Below are 24318 nucleotides of genomic sequence, written 5' to 3'. Positions count from 1 at the left end.
GTAGGGAAGACCTTTCTGGTGGGCTCTCAGTCAGAGACAATGCTAAGTCCGCAATTCCATTGTTTTGCCGAGATCTTACAGACTACTTCTACTGCTGATAGGGATTTTGGATGCAATTCTTGAACTTGAAAGACTTCCCCAAAATGATTTTCAACTTTTTTAAAACCAAGGGTCATTAAACTTGACAAAACTTTGGTCTCACCAGAGTGGTTTTGACAGCAGACATGTCTTGACTGTCACTCAGTTAGATGGCTCCTCTACGTTTATGTGATATCTCCTTTCCAGTATTTGCTGAATGCCAGAAATGCAACAGAAAAATAAAACTTGCAAAATATGGGATTCATTTTAAAGGAATATTTGCCTGCCGTCACACTATACTGATAATCCTCTCTAAAGCCACAGAGAAATTTGACTGTAAAAAGGAAAACAAAGGGCCACAGTTTGGTTTTTGGTGCCTCTCCAGGAGTTCACAAGGAACTGAAGGGTTTTTCTCTCATAGATAAATAGATACAAAGTGCTCAGAAGCTCTGCTCCACTTGATTTAAAAGTTTTCTCGAAAGGGAAAGAAAAAAATACATATAAAACTGTTGCCATAGTGACCGAGAAACCTCAGATGTTATTGGCTGAATGAGTCCTCTTCATTGCTGAGTTTGCGAAAAAGTTGAAGTGAGAAATGCAGCACAGAAAGGGAAACAAAATGTAGGCACCGAGCAGCAGTGTGTTCTGCCTACTCACAAATTTTGTTTGTTGGTGGCTCCTCTGAAATTTCTAAGAATTTTTAAGTGTTTTTCAGGAAAGAAATTCATTTTCATTTGAAATAAAGTGGTTTGGTTTGACATTGCACTACAGAATGAGTCCTTTATTATCTTACTGTCTTGAGGGAAGAACAGCATTTTAAGGGGTCTCATAAATTTCCTGTGCTAATTCTGAGAAGCAGGAAACAGAGAGAGCAAGGAGAAAATCGATGTGAGACTATTAGAAGCACACGATCCAAGTTAAAAAAGAGAGCAACTGCTCCTGTCAAGATTCTGATCATGAAAACTGGTGGAACCCTCTTTCTTGCACCCTGATCTTGCAGTGAAAATAAAGGCCAATGAGTTTGGTCACCACATTTGTGTTTTTTTCTAAATTCTCAAAGGAGGTGATCGTTGGCATCTTTTTTAAATTCAAAAGCATTTCCAGACAGCTTTATATTTTAACCATCCCATGAATTTCTGATTATTGCCTTCCCACTGTGCACTGAGAATTTCCTTTGGTATGAGTTCCTACCTCGGGTCTATAGTATAGGGCCTGATTGCTCGCGCTGCTGGAGATGAGCAAGAATGTGCCACATTAGGATTAAAGAAGCCCCAAGAAGCATGATCCAGCTGGATTCTCATATATAAGCAAGAGAGGCAAATTTTCCTAATAAGACTTTGCCTCTTGGGTGAGTTTTATGAGAAAGAACTTTATTTAAACTTTTCGCAAACAATTGGTTCTCCACCTCTGTGAAAATCTTAAAGAACAGATGCCACACTTGAAAGCCCTGTCCTTTCAGAAAGAACCCTACACACTGAGTAGATGTGGAGATAGGAGAAAACATTTCATGTTTCCAGACATTTCCAGACATTTCGTGTGCCCTCATCAATTTTGAAAGGATACTATCGGGATACTATTTTTGAACTTTTTAAGTTTAGTTGTTATTGATTTATAATAAAGGAACCCAGTTATTTGTAAACCAGTAGCTCATAAGGTAGTTCATGTGACTGATAGAGATTTGACCTTTCAACTTTATTAGCAGTAGGGGCCTTAGGAAATGGGAGGTAGGGGTGTGTGTGTGTGTGTGTGTGTGTGTGTGTTTGAAAATGAGTGAAGGAGGCTGTGGCTGAAAAGTAGTCGAGCAGGAAGCCCAAACAACTCGTGAGGCTAGCAGCAGGCATCCACGTGTAGAATTGTTTCTCCGAAAATACCAGTAACACTCCTTTACTGGTCTCATTTGTCCAGTATGCTTATGGATGCACAGATGTGCAACGCTGGAAGTAAATCCCTAGAGTTGAAATGGAAATCTCTGTATTAGAAATAAGTACAGTCTACTACCTGAAAAACTACAGCAAGCACCAAATTTCTTCAATGACTTACTAGATGCTTCAGATTAGGACACTGCTTTTGTTTGATTTCTCTTTTTCTACATAAGCTACAGTGATGTCAAACAGTCACCCTGCATATTTATAAGCCATGAAGATCCATGTCCACTTGCAGATAGACCAGCCTTTCAATCTCTTCCAAGTTTCCAGTGAGGCATAATTCTAGGAAGTAGCAAAGCTGTTACTGACTTTATCAGCATTCCTATCTGAAGTTTTTGTCATGGAGCAATTATAAAATCAGACCCTGTGGCTTTATGACAGCCTTCATAAAGAATGAGTTTGGGACCCTCTTAGGAAATTTGAGAGTAGAAAGCTCTTATGGGTTTGTGCAATTCAACAACTTTATCTATTAGTAATAGGAGGTTGTTATTAACCTAATGAACTGAGAGATTTGTGCAAATAAATTATTACATTCCACAGGAGAAGTGTGAATTTTATCCCACTATACAAATATACAAATTATTGTTCCTTGTTTTGCACTTCAATCCATGTGGAATAATGTATTTTTGCATTACGTTAAAATGTGAGAACTGAATTTAAATATGTAGGATTTAGCAGATATGGTCTTCATTTGGAATTGTGTTATAGTCTTATTAACCCTCTTGTTAACAGAAAGTTCATATATCTTTAGTTATTTTTATTTATTCCTCATTTTTTTAAGCCTATGATCTTAAGCACTTGCTGGGATAGCTTGAGGATCAATTTTACAGTCTTTCTGTGATAGTAAAATCTAGGTTCTACTATCAAATATACCTCAGGTAGTAAGTGTTATTTTACTGTAGAAATGTTTAAATAATAGATTTGGAATGGTGCTTTCAAAATGACCCTAAGTACAAATATTTTTCCTCATTGTTTACATATGTTAAATGAAAGTTATGTATGTAAAAGAAATCCTGCTAATATTTAAAGTCGAATATACATCAATATAGGATATTGTGCCAAATGTTCAAGCTATTGTTCCCTCTAAGATCTAGGATTGTACTGAGAATCTGTAACATAGTTTTCAGACATAAATGTGTGAAAATTTCCCATTGGATATATTTCCATTATGTACCTCAAAATTTGTCCTGAATGTATATCCTATTTTCCACTGTTTTCACTTTTATAGTCAGGTCACACCTCCAAAGCAAAGAAATAATGGTATGGTGATTACATTCTAATATTATTTGGATAATCAGTTGTGCACTGTATGGTCAAGTCAAGACTGAGAATGGTAACCACAAAACTGATGTCTAATTCTCAACAATAATGGGAAATAATTTCTCTTACATCCTACATTAAAATCCTGCCTTCTATCATGTTCAGCTGTAGTAGAACACATTTATAGAAAGGCATGACTAGGGTAGGGTCTATTATTTCCTACTGAGATACTCTCCTACCTACTATCCTTGCTGTGTGTCCACATGATTCTGCATGACTGCTCTGTTCATTCGGGACTAGGAGCCATCTTTAAGCTGCTTAATAAGAAAAAGTCAAAAATTAAAACTCTATTTACCATCACTGTGAAACTCTTAAAGCCAAAGATATTTCCTTTAAACAGTCTTACGTGGATACAAGTATATAAAACAGATAAAAATTGTTTTATGCTTTCTAAAAGGTGGGATAAGGGCTCCCAGAGGCACAGATTGTCATCTTCCTACCTCAGATGACAACAAGCATATCCAGGAATAAGAATGATTTTATCTTAAAATGTGCAGAGATCTTAGACATAATTTATTTTGGTTACAGCATCTTAAATTGATGAAGTGAGTTTAGAAGGGTCTTTCAGTCTCCTCTTGCTTTCTAGAATTGTTGAAATGCCTCATCCTTCAGAGTTACAAACTACCATGTTAAAACATGAGTTGTTGTTTTAACTTTACTTAGAAAGAATATAATGTTGTTATAGACAGTGATTTTAACAAACACTTGATTTTGTCCTCTCCAACTCCTGAGATGAGTGGATTCATGTATGTTTTTTTATTTAAATTAGAGCTTTGTCCCTTACACTCTCTTTAACTCTTGGACTAAGATCCAGCTTCTTGTTATCATATTATCATGTCCATGTAGTAAGCAGAACTCTTTCAGTGTACTTACAATTAGCCTGTACCCACTCCTCACTCAGAATTCTTGTTGAGGACTCACATACCTTATTGTAGCAATATGGAAGAAGGTATGATTGATTCATTTGAGTTATTTAGGTATCATTTTCAGTGCTAAGAATCTCACTGTCATGAGTTTGACTAGCTGCAACTTTTTATAGTACTTGCATATTTCTAAGATCCTCGTTGCCTATTGTATCTAATCTATTTGATATATCAGTTTAATGTGGTTGATGCGAAACAGATAGTTAATATACTATTTATGTTAAACACATTACACAAATATCATAGACTAAAAAATGATTCTTCCCTGTGCTTTGTTGCCATAGAACACTTTTACTTTTTATATGTCTCTTCTTTAGGCTACCGAGGACAGAAGGGAGAAAGAGGAGAACCTGGAATTGGGCTTCCAGGGAGTCCGGGTCTTCCTGGGACATCAGGTAATAGTGATATTTATCTTCACCATACAAGCAAGCTTCTGAAAACAGGAACCATGCCTTCTCTTCTATGGCCTTTATGTGTCGCTACAGGAGGTGTTGAGTAATCCATGTTGGTTAGAGTAAGGGAGAAAGAGCCATATGTGATCTGCATTCTGATGGGGTCTTTTATTTTATTAGCTCCGGGTTTGCCAGGCTCACCAGGTGCCCCAGGTCCCCAGGGTCCCCCAGGACCTAGTGGAAGATGTAACCCAGAAGATTGCCTCTATCCTGTGTCTCATGCCCGACAGCGGACAGGTGGGAAATAAACACACCTGAGGAAGACTTGATTTTTGGTGATATCTCCTTGCTGTTGAAGCTTTCTTAATATTGTCAAACTCTCATGTGAGTGGCTTTTTTCTTTTTCGGTGTAAGCAGACATTAACAGCAACAATTTGAATCCTATTCCTACAGTAATTGCAGTATCAGCACTTTTAGACATTTTCCCAAATTCATTCCATATGTTTTGCTTCACCGTTACTGATTTTTATTCAGGGTTTTCTATGAAATATGTAAACAAACCTTATCATTAGTTCTTCTTCCAAAGAAAATTACATCTTGCGAATTAGTAAACTAATGATAATGTACATTTTGTAGTTTCATCAACTTGTATTTGGCCTTTGATTTCTAAATTGTAAAGTTTCAGACTTACCTTGAAATTTTCTTGGCATTTAAATTAACTATCATTGATAAAAATTTCATCAACTTTTTTGATATAGTGCATTGCTTCTGCTGAATGTTTTTTGACTACTTTTCATAGCTGAAGAATTCATACCATCCTACATCCATCCTACTTATGCAGAAAAAATAGATAGGCAATAAGAGTTTTGCTTTATGACTTATATTTTGGAAAAAAACAGGAGGCTGTTTTATCAGAGAGCTCAAAAACCCATCATAGCCAACTACTGAAATGATTTTGTTAATACTATATAATGAACTCAATTCAAAGCAGTCACCACCGGCATGAATATTTACTGCATGAAAAGGAAGGAACAAAATCAACTTTATATGTTTCACAAGAAAAGCCTAACACTGTGGTCCCTTCACCAAGTTTCTTACTTGGGAAACAGAAAGTTATTTTCCCTAAGAGGTGGTTGGAGGTGAAGGCACCAAGCTGTCTTTGGTACTTTTGAAGCTTAAATAGTCTAGTAAGGTCTTTGGGCCCCTGTATCCATTTTCCTTCTGACCTCATCACTCTCAGACTTTAAAACAAGAAGCAGCCATCAGAACAAAGGACGGGATTTGTAGTGACTAGAAAAGAATCTCCCATCTCTAGAAGATGAATGCGCGGTGTTGGCAGATGCATGTGGATGAAGTGAAGCCCAAAAGCTCTTATGGAGAATCATGTTTCTCTGGAAGCTGCAGCAAGAGGTACAGGGCAGCAAAGGAAAGCCATGGAACCGAACACACAACTAGCACTCAGACCAAAGAGTTAACACTCAGGGCAGGGGATACAACAGGTGCTGCAAAAGACCACGTCCTCCAACAGGGAATGAAAACACAGTGATCACCAACCAGATCACCAAACGGTATTTTTATTGCCTAGCTATAGATTCTTTTGAGAAACTGTGGGTTCAAAATAACTGATTTTCTGGAACATTGACCATGAGGATGTTGCTGAAATCTAAGTAGTGGATCCCCCAGATGAGAGCTTGCCACCCACAGCCCTCCTGTCACAGAAATCAAGTTACACCTCTTCAAGGAACAGTGCAGATTTCAATTTGGCTAAAGCAAGCTAGGATGATTGCTTTTATCTGTTAATTGAAAAATGAGTTTAGAAAGGCAAGCCCACTGGAATTGGAAAAAGCTGTGAACAGAGTTGTGTAGGGAGCATGCCTAAATTAAGACAGGCGTTGTTCAAATGCACCCGTGAGTTGAACTGGTTTTCATTATAGATGAATAAACTGCTGGTCAGGTACTGTCTACATGGCTGTGCATATGTACAACCTTTTGGCTATTTCTTATTGAATTATGCTGTATATTTCAATTCCAAGTTTATTTATTTTATTTTTCAAGGTCATTTTATTTATTTCAAGTGTTTTTAACTTTAAATTGATTTTCTTCTTCATTTTCTTTCCTGTGCAATACCTACAATGGTGCTGTGTTTTAAACTTATACAATTTGGAATATAGATATGCATTTTTTATTAAAATGATCATTTAATCCCCAAAAATGTACAGAGATTTAAACTTGGTGCTATGTGTATATATTGAGCTTTTAATTTGTTGAACTTTAATATGTTGAATTTTCTGAAAGCTTTCAACTCATCTGCCACTTATTAATTTACTTGAATTTGTCATAAGGCTATAAACATTTTATGTTTTCAAAGATTATTTTTTTCATATTAATAGGTGGTTTATCCTTATTCCTCTTTGCTAATCCAGCAGTATTTATTTTATCATTTTAATGTTTTCATGAACTTTTTTGCTGAATGATCAAAGTATTTTTCTTTGTTTTCTTTGAGTTAATTCTTTCATATACATCAAAAGACTCAATTTGTTTTCTTGTTTTATGACTTCTGTTCATTTTAATTCCACAGAATGTGCCATGCATCCTTTTTTACAAATTGAATATTTAGGAATTTTTCTTTTCCTAAATTCCATTAATGTTAGGCTGTTTTATTCCTGTTTAAAGAATTTGGATTTATTCAGGTGATTTAAGTGGGAGGAAGAATATAATGGCATATGAAATGTATTACAAAGTAGAGCTATTACAACGATTCAAGCTCATTTTTTAATAACTGACACATATGACTAAATATGCCTTTGGCTTAACTGGAGAAGTGGGGCTGTGTCCCCATGGAATGATCCTCTCTCACCCTTCTGTATTATTTATTTACCTTCCAACACTTGTTCCTGCCTCATCTCTATATATGTGCTACACAACACAGAATAGCAAGAAAGGCTGGATCCAGCCAGTGTAAACACCAAATAAAGTAGAGATTTGGCATTTGCCTAATTTTTTTAATAAAAAGAAAGTAGATAATTAAAATCCCAAATTAGGGTGGGAAATTCTTCCCTAAGTAACTTGGCAGTTGCCAACTCTTGAGTCATTTTATTTCATTCCAAAATGTCTGTTTACTTTCACGTAGATGTCAGTAATGTCCACAGCAGGGAAGAAGAATTGTCAAATTATCTGAATTCTGTTTGGACTCCAGACAACATAAGTATTTAAATATGAATTAATTATAGGTCATGATGACAATAATTACCAAAGTGTTTGCACTACGTATGTTTTAATTCCAGTCAAACACTTTATACCAACATCACTTAACACTTCCAGGTAGAAATATATCTGTGAAAAGAATAAGATAGGACTTCAATTAATATTTACGGTCTTTGGAATCTAAAGAAAAAAGGAATTATTCATGAGTCTGTTCATTGTTCTTTCCTACCGAAGACATTAACCATTTTTTCCTAAGCATAACAGACACAACTAGTCTTAACCTTTGAAATTTTTTTACCTTGTGATCAACGTAATTTAGTTAATGACTTTAATCCCATATACTTATTTCTATATTTTATGAAATTGTTGAAATTTTAAATTTTTAGTTACTTATGTTATATAGCTTAAGTAATTATCTAAAGATATATTATCTATAAAAGTCATCATTTAATGTTTGGATTATAAAATAATTTTTTATGAATATGTTTTAGAAGTTAAACATATTTAGCTTTTCTGCGGTCTTTCTTACCTGTTGAGAACCTGTGATATACCTCCTTTTGTCCACAAGATGGTGTTTAAAGCAATGTGAATCAGAAGAACTGAACACTTGCAAAAATGTAGGGATAGAAACAGTTCAGTGGACAACTAAATCAGACCCTTGACTTTGCACTTATTATTTTTTACTTTTGTAAATAATTTTTGTTAATTTATGATTTGGTAATTTATATATTTTTCTCATTTTAAGTATCTCTTTGAAGCAGTCACAATAACCTTCGATTTATTGGCTCTTTCAATTTCATTTCTTTAGTGAAGTTAACTACCTAGTTAACTTGAAAATTTACTATTTGTAAATTTGTTTGTACATGACCCTCATATCTTAGTGATTAGCATGAAAACACCTAAGTAAACATTCTACCTTTTAGACAGAATACTCTTTTGACAGACGAGTAAAAAGCATTTAGCTTAATATAAGAAGTTGACCATTTATAAAGTTACACAATTTCAAAATCTTCTTATCATTTAAGGTACTTAAAATTTTACAATTAGATTTATATATAGTTATATTTTTTTAGAATGATATCACTATTTACAAAAGTAAGAAGGGACACTATTTTTCAAAAATACTATTTTAATTTTCCTAACATTGATAATAATTTCTTGAGACTGAGAATTTCTAGGTTAACTTATATGCCTGTTTTTTCAGTGAATTTTCATAATACTTTTGCAGATTTGTTCATTGCTCTTGTTCTGTGAAATTATTTTTCACATTTTTTCATGTCTACACAGTGTTTATTGTCATTGTTTCCAAATGTTCTTTCTTAACACTCTAGTGTTGAGGAATGTTGAGAAATGTACCCCCCCGTTTTGTATCTCCTCTCAGAGATTACATAGAATTCTAAGAGAAGATGATGCAGAAAATAATTGAATTTGTATCTTTTATGCTTAGGTACTTCAAAGTGTCTTAGCCCATTGCATTGTATTCATTTATTAGTTGGCTGGTAAAGGTAGCATTAATTACATTAAATTTGTTTAACTACTAGGAGTCTCAGGAAACAAGACACATGGATGTCTTCAATTTTATCATATGTTGTAGTTAGAACTATAACTCAAACATCATGCCAGAGCAACTGGTTGGCTTAGTTAAGTTGAATAAAAAACCAGGTGAACACAGAGAAAACTCACTGAGACAAGCAAACCCAAAACAGAAAAAATTTACCTCAAAGACAAGGCAGGCTTATAAAACCAAAGCCAAGTGTAAGAAAATCTACATAGAAAAAATTTCATGTTCAGATCGTATAGTGAGTGATATATGGTACAACTCGAGTTAGCTACTTGCTTCATGATTTTGTCAAAAGTGAATATTAGTAGTAAAGTAGGAAATTTCACTAAACTTAGAGGGTAGCTCAATAAGATTTAAGTTTGTCAGAAGGGTGTGTACTGCTTGACCATAATAAGCTTATGAGTTTAAAGATGGTAATTACAACTTTTTATTTTGCTGTATTATTTAAAGTATATTTTAAGGATAAATATTTTTCAGCATATTTACATATTTAAGTTCAGATTGTTTTATCGCATGTTTTTTAACTATTTATTTTAAAAATCACATCTAGGATGCATTTTTTTTTCTCATTTTGTTTGTTCTCTGTCTTACCTCATCAAACTGTTTAAGACTTAATTCAAAATACTTAAGTGGAATGGCACTAATTTTATTCTAAATCTCATGTGGATATAGTGCTTTGAGGCCTTTATTCCTATATATTCATGATGCATAATAAGCTTGTCACTTATCTCAGCAATAAAGAATTTGACCCTAAATCAAGGAATTCTGAGGTGTAGTTATTAACACTATGTCAATTCTTCACCACCTCTTGTGGCCAAAGCACCACACTTCAGTTCCATTTTGTTAGATCTCAATGACAGGATGCTCCAAAAGTACTCATATGCCAAGCATGAGCCACACAGGTGCCAAGGAACCTGTAAGTTTGTCACACAAGTCAATATTTAGGTCATAATAATTAATGTTATAATCCATCTCCCTGGCAGCTCATAAAAAGCCTGATCTAATGATTTCAAATGAAAATATTAGCAGAAGTCAAAGTCCGAGAGCAAGCCGTCCTTTGAGACTTTTGTCCCACAAAGCGATCTCCTCACTAAAATTATTTGAGATTCATTGGTGTAGAGGGGCCTGAGCAAGATAAGGAATATCACAATTAACTTTCTCATAAATATAAACTCTTAATAATCAGTGATAAGGCAATAGGAAATAAGAAGCTAAATATATACCATGTTTCCTTAACAGGAATTAATTACATCAAAGCATGCCAGTGGATTTATATGTTTACATAGACGAGGAAATGATTTACATAGTTCTTAACTATTCTCATCTTGAGAGCCCCTTTTGATATATCAAATTAACCAGGTGCTCTCTAAGGAATATTCTTAAGTCTTTTCACACACAAATTTTCAACGTGGAGGGCAAAGACAAATTCAAATATATCTCGAAAAGAAAGTTACTTTCTTGAAGGCAATTTCCCTCATTTATTCTCTCTCTCTCATTATTCTAAGAAAACTTGAAGTTAAGAGCAGGATGTGAAGGCATGTTTAGGGGAAAGTTAGCATGGATTGCCTTTTTATTAAGACTATTAATAATATTGTTAAAACTAAAATAAAACAATCAGCATCCTCTTTCTGATAATCTAACAAATATGTTACACTTCTTCTAGTTAATTGTTTATGTTTGACCCCTTTTATCCCATAATCGTTTAAAGAGCATTTGAACATGTGTATTTATAGTCATATGTTATTATTACTTGGTATGATATTATGTATCTTGAGTGATCTTCCTCCTAAATTGGTTTATTTTTGAACTGCGAGATATACATCAGAGACACTGTAATAGCCAAAAATTAAATAATTTAATCAGAGGTTATCTTCTAAAGTAGGGATTTACATTAAGTTTATTTCAGGTTACAAATAAATCAGATTTTACTAATGATGTTTAAGAATAGCAATATTTTTTAGGTAGCCTGAAATATAAAGTGTCCATAAATAATTAAATCAATTACATAACTGATAGGACTATTCATTCATACTTATCTGCTAGACAGAAGCCAGTCATCCCAAACCATGCCAGTAAATTTATGTGTTCCGATTGGTATTTCCATAGTTTTTAACCAACCTGTCAGATAGTTGGGATGAAAAGCATATTGTAATGCCACAGAAGCACTGACTAGAAAGAAATCAGAAACCATTTGCCCCTGAATAACATGCCAGCTTCTAACTAACTTTAATTATTCTGATACTCCTCTCTCAGCAAGTGCTCTAGGTGACACTTAATTCGGTTTCTAAAAATATCTCCAACAGGTTTTGGAGATTTCTGTTTTGCTAGAGAAAGATATTTGGTCTAATTCAACATTTATCAACTCTCTTTCATGGAGAGGATTTGCTGGACGCTTTTCTTTGCAATGTCTCAGTCAAGTATTTACTGCTTCTGTAAACTATTTCACTCCACTGAATTTATAATGGATTGTTCCCATCATTTAGATTTTGCTAGTTTTACATAATCTATTTGTAAGTAATTTCCAGTATTGCTTATAGTATCTGTGGAGCTCGTTGTACAGCCTTTTATATATCAAGTTTGTAAAACATTTGAATGAGCTGTTCTTTGAAATTTTATTTTGTTTAATTTTCTTATGAATACTATATTGCAGAACTAAGAAACACATTTAATTGATTATCTAATATTTCTTTTATTGTATTTGATTATGTCACTCCAGTTAAAATAAAACCACCTTTGTGAAAATACAAGACAATTCCTTCGCATTTATTTGATTATGTGTCATGGTACCTGAAAAGGTTTGCCATTTATATAAAGATCATTTTAACTAGTTCAAACAGATATCTCTATTTCCAAAAAATTATCTACTCTACATCCTTCTCACTGTGTGAAAATGGCACTGATCTATGGAGCCAAGTTGGAATGATTCTCCTTAAGCATAATCCATGCTAGAAATGCAGCGGTAGATGCCAGAAGCAGTTTGAAAGAATTCCAAATACAGATTATATGATGATTGATTTGGCTAAACAAACCAGGGCTAAATTTTTTAACCGTATAGAACATACACGCAAGGAAAGAAAGTGATGTCACAAACCCTATTAGGGCTCACTTCCCCTTAACTTGAGAGAATTGAGTTCCATAAACTAGCTGAAGACATTGACTGTTTTTTGCTGTGCCCTGGGACAAGTCACTCATATGCACTGTGGCATAAAATGAATATATTAAATCTGGTTGATAGTTTATATAGATGTTTATAAAACAGCAAGCCAGTGTGATTATGTAAATAGTAATATAGTGCTTGAGTGGTCAGGCAGTACCTATCTTATTGATAAGAATGCAGTGTTTTAGCTGAGCTGCCTTTATGAAATGTATAAGAAAATGGTGAAACAGAAATCATTTTTGCAGCAGTGAAGTTTTGAATAGCAGGGAGCTAACAAACCATTGAAATGAAGGCAGCAGTTTCTAACCTAGAAACAGAGCAAGGCTAGACTTAGGGGGTCTATGAAGTCTCTGAAATAGTCTGCAAACATGTTTGCACATACGCATTTGTGCATTTTTCTAGGGTTCAGGTCCATAGCTTTCATTAGAATTTCAAAAAGGTCCACAAAGCTCCTGTCCCACATCACACCACACACACACATAAGAATTTCTTTCAATGGGTAACCTTCAGGAGAAGAGTAAAGGCTTTTTAATTTCTCTATAGAAAAAGGCACTAATATAAACATATGCCTGTAGAAATATTAGTAATTTAAAATTTTTAATGTGTCTAGATAAGTGCAGTGACTTCTTTTTATTGAATGTAATCATTTACAAGAAAACATGCAAAAGATTAAGAAACCATATTTATTTCTTCTTTGGTACAACCAGAGATGTTACCTCCACCTTTAAAAATAAATAATCTCATCAATAAATCTTACGAATGGCAGGGTATTAAAATTCCTTTTTTGTTTTCTCATAGAAGAGCTCAAAATGTTAATAGGTTTTGGATACAGTACAGTTCAACAAAAATTCAGGCTGACCGTGAAAAGCAGCATGTGCTGTGAGGTCTCATTCCATATGGTACGTACAGCATTTTCTTGCCTCTTAAGAGAGTACATTAGTGGGGATTTTAAGCACCAATACTATTGGCTATAGTGAGGTTTCTTCATAGCTAGTTTGCAGTCCTCTAAATAGCTGAACAATAATCTGAGAACATCTAAGTAAAAATGAAAATAACCGCTACTACAACTGAGGTACACCAAACAGTTGTTTTTGTTTATTGGCACAGTGGCCCACAATGTATCACATATGTATAGCACACTAAAGTTCAAGATCCTGGGAACAGGATTATAAAATTTATTTAAAGGGAGGTTTGTTACGTTTTTTACCAATGACTCTGCTGTCTCCCCTCCGAGGGAAAGAACAGAGGATTTACTGAATAGCACCATTATTCTAAATCTCATTGTCAAGTAAGACTTCTGTTATAACGTTGACGGTAATACTCTGTCACCTCTTGCCCCAGCTTTGGGTGGTGTTTCTCCTCCAAGCTGCTTTGCCAGGCATGGTTTATGTGGACAGCCATGAGGCACTAAGCCTTTCACTGATCTGGCCCTTTGCTAAAGGCTCGCTGACCAGCCTGCATGGTGCAGGAGGCTGGCTCACAGAAACCAGGAGGGCCCGGAGGTCCGGGAGGGCCAGGCACACCAGGAATTCCTGCCACCCCTGGAGGGCCTTGCTCACCATCCCGGCCATTCCTCCCATAGCTGGCAGGACCTGGGTCACCTGAAACACACAAAAAGTTGCAATGTGAACAGGAGAATACTTAAGGCTGCAAACACAGAAGGCACTGGACACCTGCAGACCAGCAGTGTGTACATAGGAGCTTAATAAATGCTTTGGGAAATGGGTGGATGATGATGATGATAAACTTCCTTTATTGGACTTCAGTTTCTTAGAAATTAGAAGCAGAAGACCTCAGCGTCTCTAACCCACATTATCATTGGCAGAGCTGTGCTGCTCAGTACGGTACCCTCTAGCCACATGTCTATTGAGCACTGACATGTGGCTAAGTCAAACTGAGATGAACTGTAAGTGTAAAACACGCTCGAATTGTGAAGACATGTTATTTTAAAAATGTAAAATATTTCATTAATAATTTTTGTATTTATTACATGATAAAATATTTTGAACACTGTGAGTTAAACTATATTATTGAAATTAACCCAATTCTTTTGACTTTTTTAATGTGGCTGCTAGAAGATTTAAAATTACTCACACAGTTATAATTTGTGACTCCCATTACATTTCTTTTGAACAGCACTCCAGTAGCTGCATCCCTTATTTCTAATGGTGATCAATATCCAGACAGGGATAACTATACCTCAGTGGTTCGGAGAACAGGTTTTAGAGACAGACAGATGGCTCTAAGTTCTAGCTCTGCCGTTTATGGATAAGGTGACATTAGCAAGTCACTAATCTCTCAGTTTCTGATGGGTTAATGCCTTCCTTATAATTAAATTCTATGCCTGAAAGCATCTGATAAATGGGGACTATTATTATGATTATGAGAATATTATTGATTACTATCTTTTAGAAAAATGTGCAATGCACCTTACAAATTCCATGACATTCTTCTCATCAGGGGCTTACCCCAATGGGGACTTCACCAGTCTCAGTTCCTGTAGGGCATTTCTTCCTTTTATCTCAAAGTTGTTTGGTTCACCCCACCAGGCATCCATAACAAAGAGAGATTTCTGCTGAACATTTACCCTATCACACCAGCCATGTTTTCATACTATTATTGCAAAGGTGGTGATAAGAAACCAGTGTAAAACAAATAGTATATGCAATAATAAGAAAGTTTTATAGAGGTCCTCCTTCCACCTCAGCTATCTTAATTTGGCCATTCAGCCAAAAAGGTGAAAGCCAGATCTGTATCTTCAGTTATGTATTTGCTTAGGTTTCCTTTCCTTCTTTCTGGTGGTGTTTAGTTTTCTTTTCCTATTTTAGGGGTTGTATTATAGATGTCTTTTGTTGGTCTTATTATAGTGGTCTGGTCTTATTACATGACCTTATTACACATACCTCATATACTTTTAGAAGGAAGGTAAGTTAGAGATACTATTTTGCATACATCTCATTCTTTTCATTATGCTTATGAATTAGCATATGTTATAGGGCAAAATACGAATAAGTTTTAAGAGAATAACCATCTTTGATAATGTCAAGCTCAAGGCTATAGATAACTTCCTCTCATTTATCCCAGAAGCTTTCATTTGACTATATTAAGTTGTGATAAAGCCAGTGATTATATGTTTTCCTACAAAGACAAGGCCCTTGAGAAAGTCCGTCCCTCACTCAGAGCACCTGTAAAAAAGCTTCAGACAGAACCATGCCTTTAGCAGAGCCTATTTAGATCTCCTAACACTGGGGGCAGTTAAAAGGTTGATCATTTCAGGTTTAAAAGATAGCCTGGATATAAATTCATATAAAAGGTGATTTTCATGCACTTTATCAGTAGCAATGTTGCCAATGAGTCATAGCAAGTCTACCTTAAAATCAAATCAAGATTAAGAAGGAAAATGCCCAAAGGAAAGGTTGCAAACTAAATGACCACAAGGACAAGGCAAGGACTGTAGATCAGGATGGGCAAACTGCAGCCCATGAGCCAACTCCTGTTTTTGTAAATGGTTTTATTAGAACATGGCCATGGTCATTTGTATATATATTGTCTATGGCTGCTTTTGTCCCACAAGGGTACAAGGGTATGATAGAAAACACATGGCCCTAAAGCCAAAAAATATGGTCCTTTACAAAAACTGTTTGCTGAGTCCTTGTCTCATAAAGAAATGGCCCTAGATTCAGAAATTCCCCACTGTCTTTACTAGAAGAAAACCAATGGCACAAGTGTAATGAAAATTGGAATGGATAGTGATACTCCACATCAGCGTTGGGGAGGCAACAGGGAGGAGAGGCCTGTGGAGAACTAGAGAGTGGGTACCAGCAGTACTCTGCTCTAGCTAATAGATGCCATGACAGAATAGGGGGCAGTGCTGCCAGAACCTCTGATACTTTTCAAGAGAAGCTAGGAAGCTGAGTTTTTAAATAAATATCTCAGTTCATAATATTAGCAAAGAATTCGAATTTTTTGTTTAACATTCGTAGAGCTAGACTCCTGTGTAAAATTTTAAATTTCAGGGAATGTGTTCTCTAAGACATAATATTAAGTAGAAGGAAACCTTTTATAGATTTTCAAGTTTAGGTCCCCTTTTCAACATCATCTAGGAGAGGTTTTTTGTCACTTGCTGAGTTCATTCCAGATTCCTATTCATCCTTTGAGGAAAAAGTCGACAAAGCCATCCTGTCTACCCTTGATTTATTTTATGAAAAGCATGTCTAGCTCAATTCTCCCTTTAACAAAGACAGCAATTTACCCTTTAGAACTTTGGGTGATGTCGCCATCGTCATCATCATCACCATCAAACACTTCTAAAATGCTTTGCCTTTACCATACACCATGCACTGTGCTCACTATTGATCCATTTTCCTCACACGTAACCTGAGAGCCTGAGAGTTAGGAAGGTCAAATAATTGTCCATAATCATATCCCTAGAAAGTGTTGGAGTTATAAACAAGAATCCTTAAACACTACCCAACCTAACCGTGTTTCCATACCTTTTAATTTGCTTATGAGAGAGGGAGAGAGAGAGAGAGGTGGTGGTGATGGTGGTGGTGTTTTTTGTTTAATTCATTGAGCCTGAATTGACCAGGAAGTAGAAAGAAGCACAATAGCCAAGAGTAAGTATTAATTCTTATAGAGCTCTGCCTAGCATTAGAAACTAAGGATTTTTTTCCCCTGAGGTTTTGCCCTGTAGAAATGGCCAGAGAAAAAAAACAGCCTCCACATTACAGATTGTTGGTTTCTGGTGAGCTCTGATCTTGGGCATTTACTCTAAGATGCTCTAAAATTATTGTGTCAGAGCCTAATTTGGGGGCAAAACAATGTCGCAGTCCAAGTCATTCAGGTACAACAGCTGCATTAACGAATATTGATAAACTACTTTCCAAGTCTTAAGAATAGAAAAGCACAGATATAAAGTGTTCTCATTCTGCTTTACCAGCCCGATGGGCATGTTAGCTATACTAACTGCCTAATAATTACAGTTTTCTGAAATTTCAAGGTCCTGTAAAAATGACATTACCAAACATTTCATGATTTTTAAAAATACATGTCTGTCATTCCCTGTGCAAACACTAGAGGGTAGACATGATCCATCAACGGAGGCCAATCCCAGCTGGAACGTTCTGAAAAAAGATCTAATGCAGGCTACAGAATGAAAAGGACTGTGTATGCGGGCTTTAAAAAAAGAGAAAAAAGAAAGAAAGAAAACCTGCAAATAAATTTCAGCATTAATGAGGGTATTTGATCATTTATCCACTGGTTATGTAAAATTTTTATATGTGCCAGGGACTTTCTTATATTTCTCACCTTACACTGAGCTTATTTTTGAGGTGTTTGACAAAGCATGTATGTTTAAGAAGTTGATGTATTGTCATTTGTTTACGTAAGATCCCCACAACTGAAAAATAGAAATGGAAATAGGATAAATGACTACTGCTAAACTTAAGCCTAAGTTGAGTGTGCCCTTTGTTTTTTGTTTATTTGTTTGTTTGTTTTTGAGGAGAGGGAGTTCCACTCAATATTCAGAAGCAAAGCTCACCTATATGCAAATTTTGCACAAGAAATCTGGATAGGCCAATCACTTAGGGTGGCCCAGAACAAAGCCAGCTCTACCCTCCATGTCCAGGAAGGAAAAACATTCCTGGTCACACTTATTTCACTTATTTTCAGAATTCTACCTGGTCACATTCCTGGTCACACCCCTCATTTAACTTACTCCTTTTCCCTCGTGAGTTTGAAAGCACACAGAGGAAGTCAGGAGCCATTACTAAATATTTTTCCTTAGAATCTTCAGAGTGCCAAGGAACTAGTGGCAAATAGGCAAGTTCGGTGGCAACTGGCATAGAGTTACCCTTAATGAGATGACCTAATCAAGTAATAGCATTATAGGGCTCTCTGGTAAGAAACTGAAAAGTAGATGGGAGATTGGAAGTATTCTAAAGCCCCAGGGGTCTCTAATGTGATCCATACAGCTCTGGAGAGAGGCAGAAAGGAAATCAAGAGACTAAGTGGTTATGGGACATACCAATCAGGTGGCTGGAGTGGCAAGGACAAACTAATCATATGGATAGTCAGCTCATCAATTTGTCCACTAAGTGAACCTGGATGCAGGAAGCATACATATTTGCCTCTATTACTTATTATCTGAGAGATCTTTGTCAGGACACGTGACCTTTATAAGTCTCTATTCCTTAAGTATAAAAAAAGGAATTACAATAATAATAACAGCTAAATTTGCAGGACGTTAGCCATATGCCGGGCACTATTCTAAGTGTTTTACATGTAGTAACATATACATAGATCCTCCTAAATAACTTTATAAGGTAGATTATGCAGAGGAGAAACTGAAGCTCTAAGAGGTAGAGTAACTGAAAATAAGCGAGAGCAGTGCATACATCCTGGCAGCCTGGTTCCAAAGCCCAGGCTTCTTAAATATCTGCCTTGTCTACTTCTGGGTGTGAGAAACAAACTAGATGATATATGTGTCCTTTTTAAACAACAGAGCACTGCAGCCAAAACGATAGTCAATGCAATGGCTATAATAATAACCTATGATCTATATTAGGCAATGTAGTATTACAACCCCAAAAAGCCATACAGTACTTAACACTGAACAATCTGAAAGATATGGAGGGGAGATGAGAACTAAAACTGTCCAGAAAGAAAAAAGGAATTCTGGTAATTTATGGATAATGAAGGCATTGGTTACATTTTTTTTTTTTTCCAAATATATAAAGTATGTTAGCACAAAGAATGACCAAATGATCTTTTTTTCCATTCAGGAGGATTTGAGTCCCAAATCCAACAGTAAGGACAACAAAGAAAATTGTAGAATATCTGTTCTGCAGGCTCTTTTAGGTAAGATATATATTTATCTAGAAGGTTTCAGAGAGCTCCTGCATAGAGTAATATTGAAGATTCCTCTGGGCCCTAAAGCCCTATTACAATTATGTTTGTGAGAGACCGGAAATCACATTCCTAATCACATTCCAAGCTCTACCAGGGAAATTAAAAATGGCCCAGTCTCTCAGTGGACAATTAGTCAACGAAATAATTTACTGCCAGTCAGAACTTTGCGTTTGTGATTTGGAGCTGAAGTAGATTTTTGTGGAGGGAAGGTCTGAGGTATTAGGGGCAGTGCTGACTGAGAGAATAATAGCTTATTATTGCCCATTGAGAACAGAAGAAAAAGGCTGCAAGGGTTTAATTAGGGTCCAGCTGTGCCCCCAGCTCTCCTTCAACCTCAGAAAGCAAAAGTGGATTTGTTATATTAATAATAGTAATAGCAATAAACATTCTTGAGTTCTTACTATGGCCGGAAACTTTCCTGAGCACTTTACATGGATTGATTTCTCAGAATTACGCTATCACGGATATACTATCAGCACTATTTTATAAATGGGGAAACTGAAGCACAAGCAATTAAGTAACCTGCCCAATGTCATAAAGCTAGTAAGTGACCCAGTCAAGATTTGAACTCAGGATGTCTGAATTGTGGAGCCTACACTTTCGACAGCCACTTTTGGAATACAAGCTTTAGAGGAGGAACGACCCAAAAAGCTCTTATTCAGGAACTCGATAGATTTGGGAAATTGTTAGCTGGGCATATTTATGTGGAGAAGAGAAAATGTGAGCTGACCTAAAATCCAAAGCCCCCAGCTGGTGCCTCAAAGAGTGTGGTAAATACGGCCCCTTTGTGCCTATGTCCTGAAACACTTAGAAAACTGCATGCTTCTGAAAGTCAGCCTTAAGTTTTAAAAAGTAATCTGGAACTCAGGTTTTTTTTTTACTAAATAATGTCAAATATCCTCTCAGTGAAAATGTAACAAAAGCATAGAAAAACAAAGACCAGATTTCAGAGCGGTACCAAGCAAAGAAGGAGCAAGGACTGGCAAAAGGCAGAAAGGAATATGGCAGGTCTTAGGAGTCCTGAAAAAGGGAGCCTATAACGTTTTTTAACAAATCAGATTTAAGTATTAAATCTAGGACCAGCTGTGACAAATTTACTTTTCATAAGAGAGGCAAGATAAGGGCCAGGTAGAGCTCCAATGATGAGCTTGTTCTAACTGACCATTTCGCCCATTCACGGATGTCCGATGTACTAAAAAGCAAATCAGCCAAGCCTCTTTTAGGCAGAGCAGTGGCCCAGGAGCACTTATAAACTCCTTCCAGTCAGACTCAGGAACCTCTAGGGGGTTCCTGCGTGTGGGGAATGATGCACCTTTCATGGCACACTCTTTATATAGAGCTGGTCTTCCTCAATCTTTCCATTTTAAAACCCAAAACATGGTTTATCAACAGATTTTTCTGAAAGTAACAGCCACCAGAAACTATAATATATTTTTGATAAAAGAAAATCTTGCTAATAGTGCAAGTTACTGGTCTAAGAACTATTAAGCGATTTGTCAACAAAATGGGAAGAGAAAGTGTAAGGTTATCTATCCTACACATATATAAATAAATAAATTGTCATGATGATATTTTATCATCTTTAAAACCTCCTATTGCTACTGTTGATAAAGGAGAAAAGCACACAGTAAATTATATTTCCTTTTTATCTCTTCTAAACATTCATCAATGAATCCAGACTTATCTAAAATATTCTTCTCTTGGTCCCATTTAGTTCCAACTAGATTCCTTCCTTTTCCAATCATGAAAACTTGCTTTTTCAATAACAAAAATTTATCAATTTGTGAAAACATCTTGACAGGCCCACAGTTTTAAAAAAGCAGCATTCTAGCTATCTCCAAATGTATTCATATTTTTAAAATGTATTTTAATGAGAAAGCAATCCCCAGGAGCAATGAAATGTATAATTAGAAAGCAATGATGTTTTGGGCTGCAATTATAGCCATGATTAAATATGTAAGCCTGTGGCAGAATTAGAAATGATCATTTCTTTTTCTAAATTTCCCTAAACCAAGTTTTCCAAATCCATGGTGAAAGCATGTGCCACCCTTTTTCTACACAACCCCTCTCACCTCAGGAGACTTCCTGAACAGCTATGAGAGAGATTGCAGGAAGGCAGCACATCACAGAATTCATGCTCTTAAACTAAACTGGCTTTCCATCTTGCTATGCTGCTTCTGTGGTTGGGCTTGATGAGTGTCTTGCAGCCTGGACTCCGAGGGACAGAGTAACCAGTGTGTAAAGAGAGAACAGATGCCCAGTGAGAGAATCCAGATTCTTCGCATAGAGGCTACTTTGTCACCTCAGTCGACATAGCAATGCTATGTGGCTTGTGCATGGCTCTTTGTGGCTATGAGTAGGAATGTTCAAGTTTATTTATTTATACATTTATTTTTGGATATGGATTTCTGGAGGGTTGGGATGTTTGAAACAGGAACTTTTAAAATAAAATTTCAGTTACTCTCTGTGCAACATGAACAGTATGAATAGTTTGAAAACTTGAATTCATTTTCCTGTTGCTGTGACTTTTCAGTTAAAATAAACAAGAAACTATCAACAGGGCTAGAAATGGAGAGGACCTCATTCATTCAAAATTTTATAACAAGTGTATTGTGACCGGAATTTGAAACCATTTTTAAAAGCATCTATTCAAAAAATTAATATTTCAAGTCCTGAAATTTATTTTCTCACAAAGAATACAGATATGATTTAGAGATCACTTAACTCTTCATTAAAGTTGGTCTTGAAAAATTGATGCCAGCCATTATTATCTCTTGATGCACTTAAGTAATCAAAGGGCAATTCTTTAAAATGTTATCCAATTCAGACTACCTATTATTCATTACCAATTTCTTGACCTCATCCTGCCATAGAAAACACTTACCTGGGAGACCTGTAGCTCCGGGCAAACCTTTGGGACCTCTTCCTGGTGGGCCACGTTCCCCCCTTTCTCCCAAGTCACCTGCATTTCATTAGAGAAGTGTTATTTTTCTATATATATTTATATATCTATATATTTTATATATCTGTAAAAATAAAATATTGCACTTTTTAAACTGTATTTTTTAAGCAAAGCCAAAACTCAGAAACCAAATGGTCATGAAGTTGCCACAAACTAGATCGTAGTACGTAGCAAGGCAAAAATGTTATTATAATAGATTGGGGGAGAGGATCAAATGTTCATATCCATAGACGCTAAAAAGACATTTGAAAGAATTGAACATGCATTCTTGATACAACAGTCAATAAAATAAGAATCGATGACTACCCTCTTCACATTAAAAATAAATAAATAAATAAATACAATCTCAACCCAAAAACTAGCATGATGCTTAATAGGAAACACAATAAGCAGTTCCACTTTATCACTAATATTTATCATTTCATTTGAGGAGTTAAAATTACCTGTATTTTCAGGTGCTAGAAGTATATATTTTAAGCCCTAGAAAATCAACTCAAAATCTACAAACAATTTATTAAAGAATTCAGTAAAGAATCAAGGCACAAGATTAATATATGAAAATCAATAATTTTCAAATATACAAAAAAAGTAATAAGATATAGTGAAAAAGATCCCATTTATAATAGCAATTAAAACATAAAATAACTAGGGATAAATTTAATCAGAAATATGCAAATCTATCATGAAAAAACCAACATTTCTAAAGGATACAAAGAGATTTGAAAAATGTTCTTAGATGGAATGACATCATCATCTAAAGTAGTGATTTCTTTCTAAGTTGATTTTTCATCATGATCCCAATAAAAATACAGATTATTTTAAACCAGAGAGGTGATTCTGAAGTTTGTGTAGAAAAACACATAAGACAGAATAACCACAAAAACTCCAAAAAGAAAAGCAACTTAGATGGAATTAATCCTACCAAATATTAAACCAATTAAAATGTTGTGGTCCTGATATGTGAATAGACCAGTGAAACAGAATGGAAAGTCTAAAAACAGGCCCACATACGTGCAGGAATTCGGTTTGTAATAAAGATGGCATGTTAAAGTGGGAAAAAGTTGAATATATTTAATAAATAGTGTTGGAAAAGTGGGTAGACAACTGGAAATTTTTTTAAAAGTCAGATCTATTCCTCATACCACAATCCAGGATAAATTACAAATTTATCAAATATTTTAAATAAAATTTAAGAACCAGAAGAAAACAAAGGAGAATTATTTTATAAGCTCAGATTTGAGTTGGCCTTTTCATTATGATCCAAAATATGAAAAGTTCCTAAAGTCAGTACAAAAAGGCCAACAACACAATAAAAAATAAGCAGAATACATGAGCAAGAAGTCAGTAGAAGAAAAAAAGTCAGTAAAAGGAAATAAAAATGGCTTAAATATATGAAAAATTCCCCAACTTCACTCTCATAACAAAATCAGTGTAAATTTAGAATAACAAGAATACTATTTAACCTATAAGATTAGCAAAAATTCCAAAGCTTAATTAAACATATGCTAACAAGTCTGTGGAAAAATACACTATTGCACATTGGCGATAAGACTGTAACTTGGAGGGTAATTTGACAGTAACTATCAAAATTATCAATGAAAGTACCATTTTACACAGCAATTCACTTCTAAGAATTTATCCTGAAGATATAAAGCTCATGCTGACATTTGTACAAAAATGAAATATATGCAGTATTGTTCGCTGCAGCCTTGTTGTAATGGCAGAAGACTGAAAATAATATGACTATCCATTAAATGGTTAAATATATAATGGTACTTCCATGGAATGGAATACTTTGCAGCTGTGAAGAAGAATCAGGAAGCTCTTTGAAATTATCTCTATGACATATTGTTAAATGAAAAAAGCAAGGTCAAGACCACTTACTAA

General features: G+C 35.3%; 2 protein-coding genes across 2 annotated transcripts in view; one reads left to right on the top strand and one right to left on the bottom strand.

Moving 5' to 3' along the window:
- The window catches only part of COL19A1 (collagen type XIX alpha 1 chain), a 279851-nt gene extending 274905 nt beyond the window's left edge, over positions 1-4946 (top strand). The window contains exons 49-50 of the mRNA XM_006926816.1: positions 4564-4641; positions 4819-4946. Coding sequence (XP_006926878.1) covers positions 4564-4641; positions 4819-4946 — 206 coding nt within the window. The remainder of the gene's footprint in view (positions 1-4563; positions 4642-4818) is intronic.
- An 8686-nt stretch (positions 4947-13632) lies between these two features.
- The window catches only part of COL9A1 (collagen type IX alpha 1 chain), an 88103-nt gene continuing 77417 nt past the window's right edge, over positions 13633-24318 (bottom strand). Inside the window, exons 37-38 of the mRNA XM_006926405.2 lie at positions 22354-22431; positions 13633-14161 (exon numbers count right to left, since the gene is read on the bottom strand). Coding sequence (XP_006926467.1) covers positions 13977-14161; positions 22354-22431 — 263 coding nt within the window. The 3' untranslated portion in view covers positions 13633-13976. The remainder of the gene's footprint in view (positions 14162-22353; positions 22432-24318) is intronic.

The sequence above is a fragment of the Pteropus alecto genome, unplaced genomic scaffold, assembly GCF_000325575.1.
Source record: "Pteropus alecto unplaced genomic scaffold, ASM32557v1 scaffold7, whole genome shotgun sequence".
Classification (NCBI taxonomy): Eukaryota; Metazoa; Chordata; class Mammalia; order Chiroptera; family Pteropodidae; genus Pteropus; species Pteropus alecto.
This window is presented reverse-complemented; position numbering and strand designations above follow the sequence as displayed.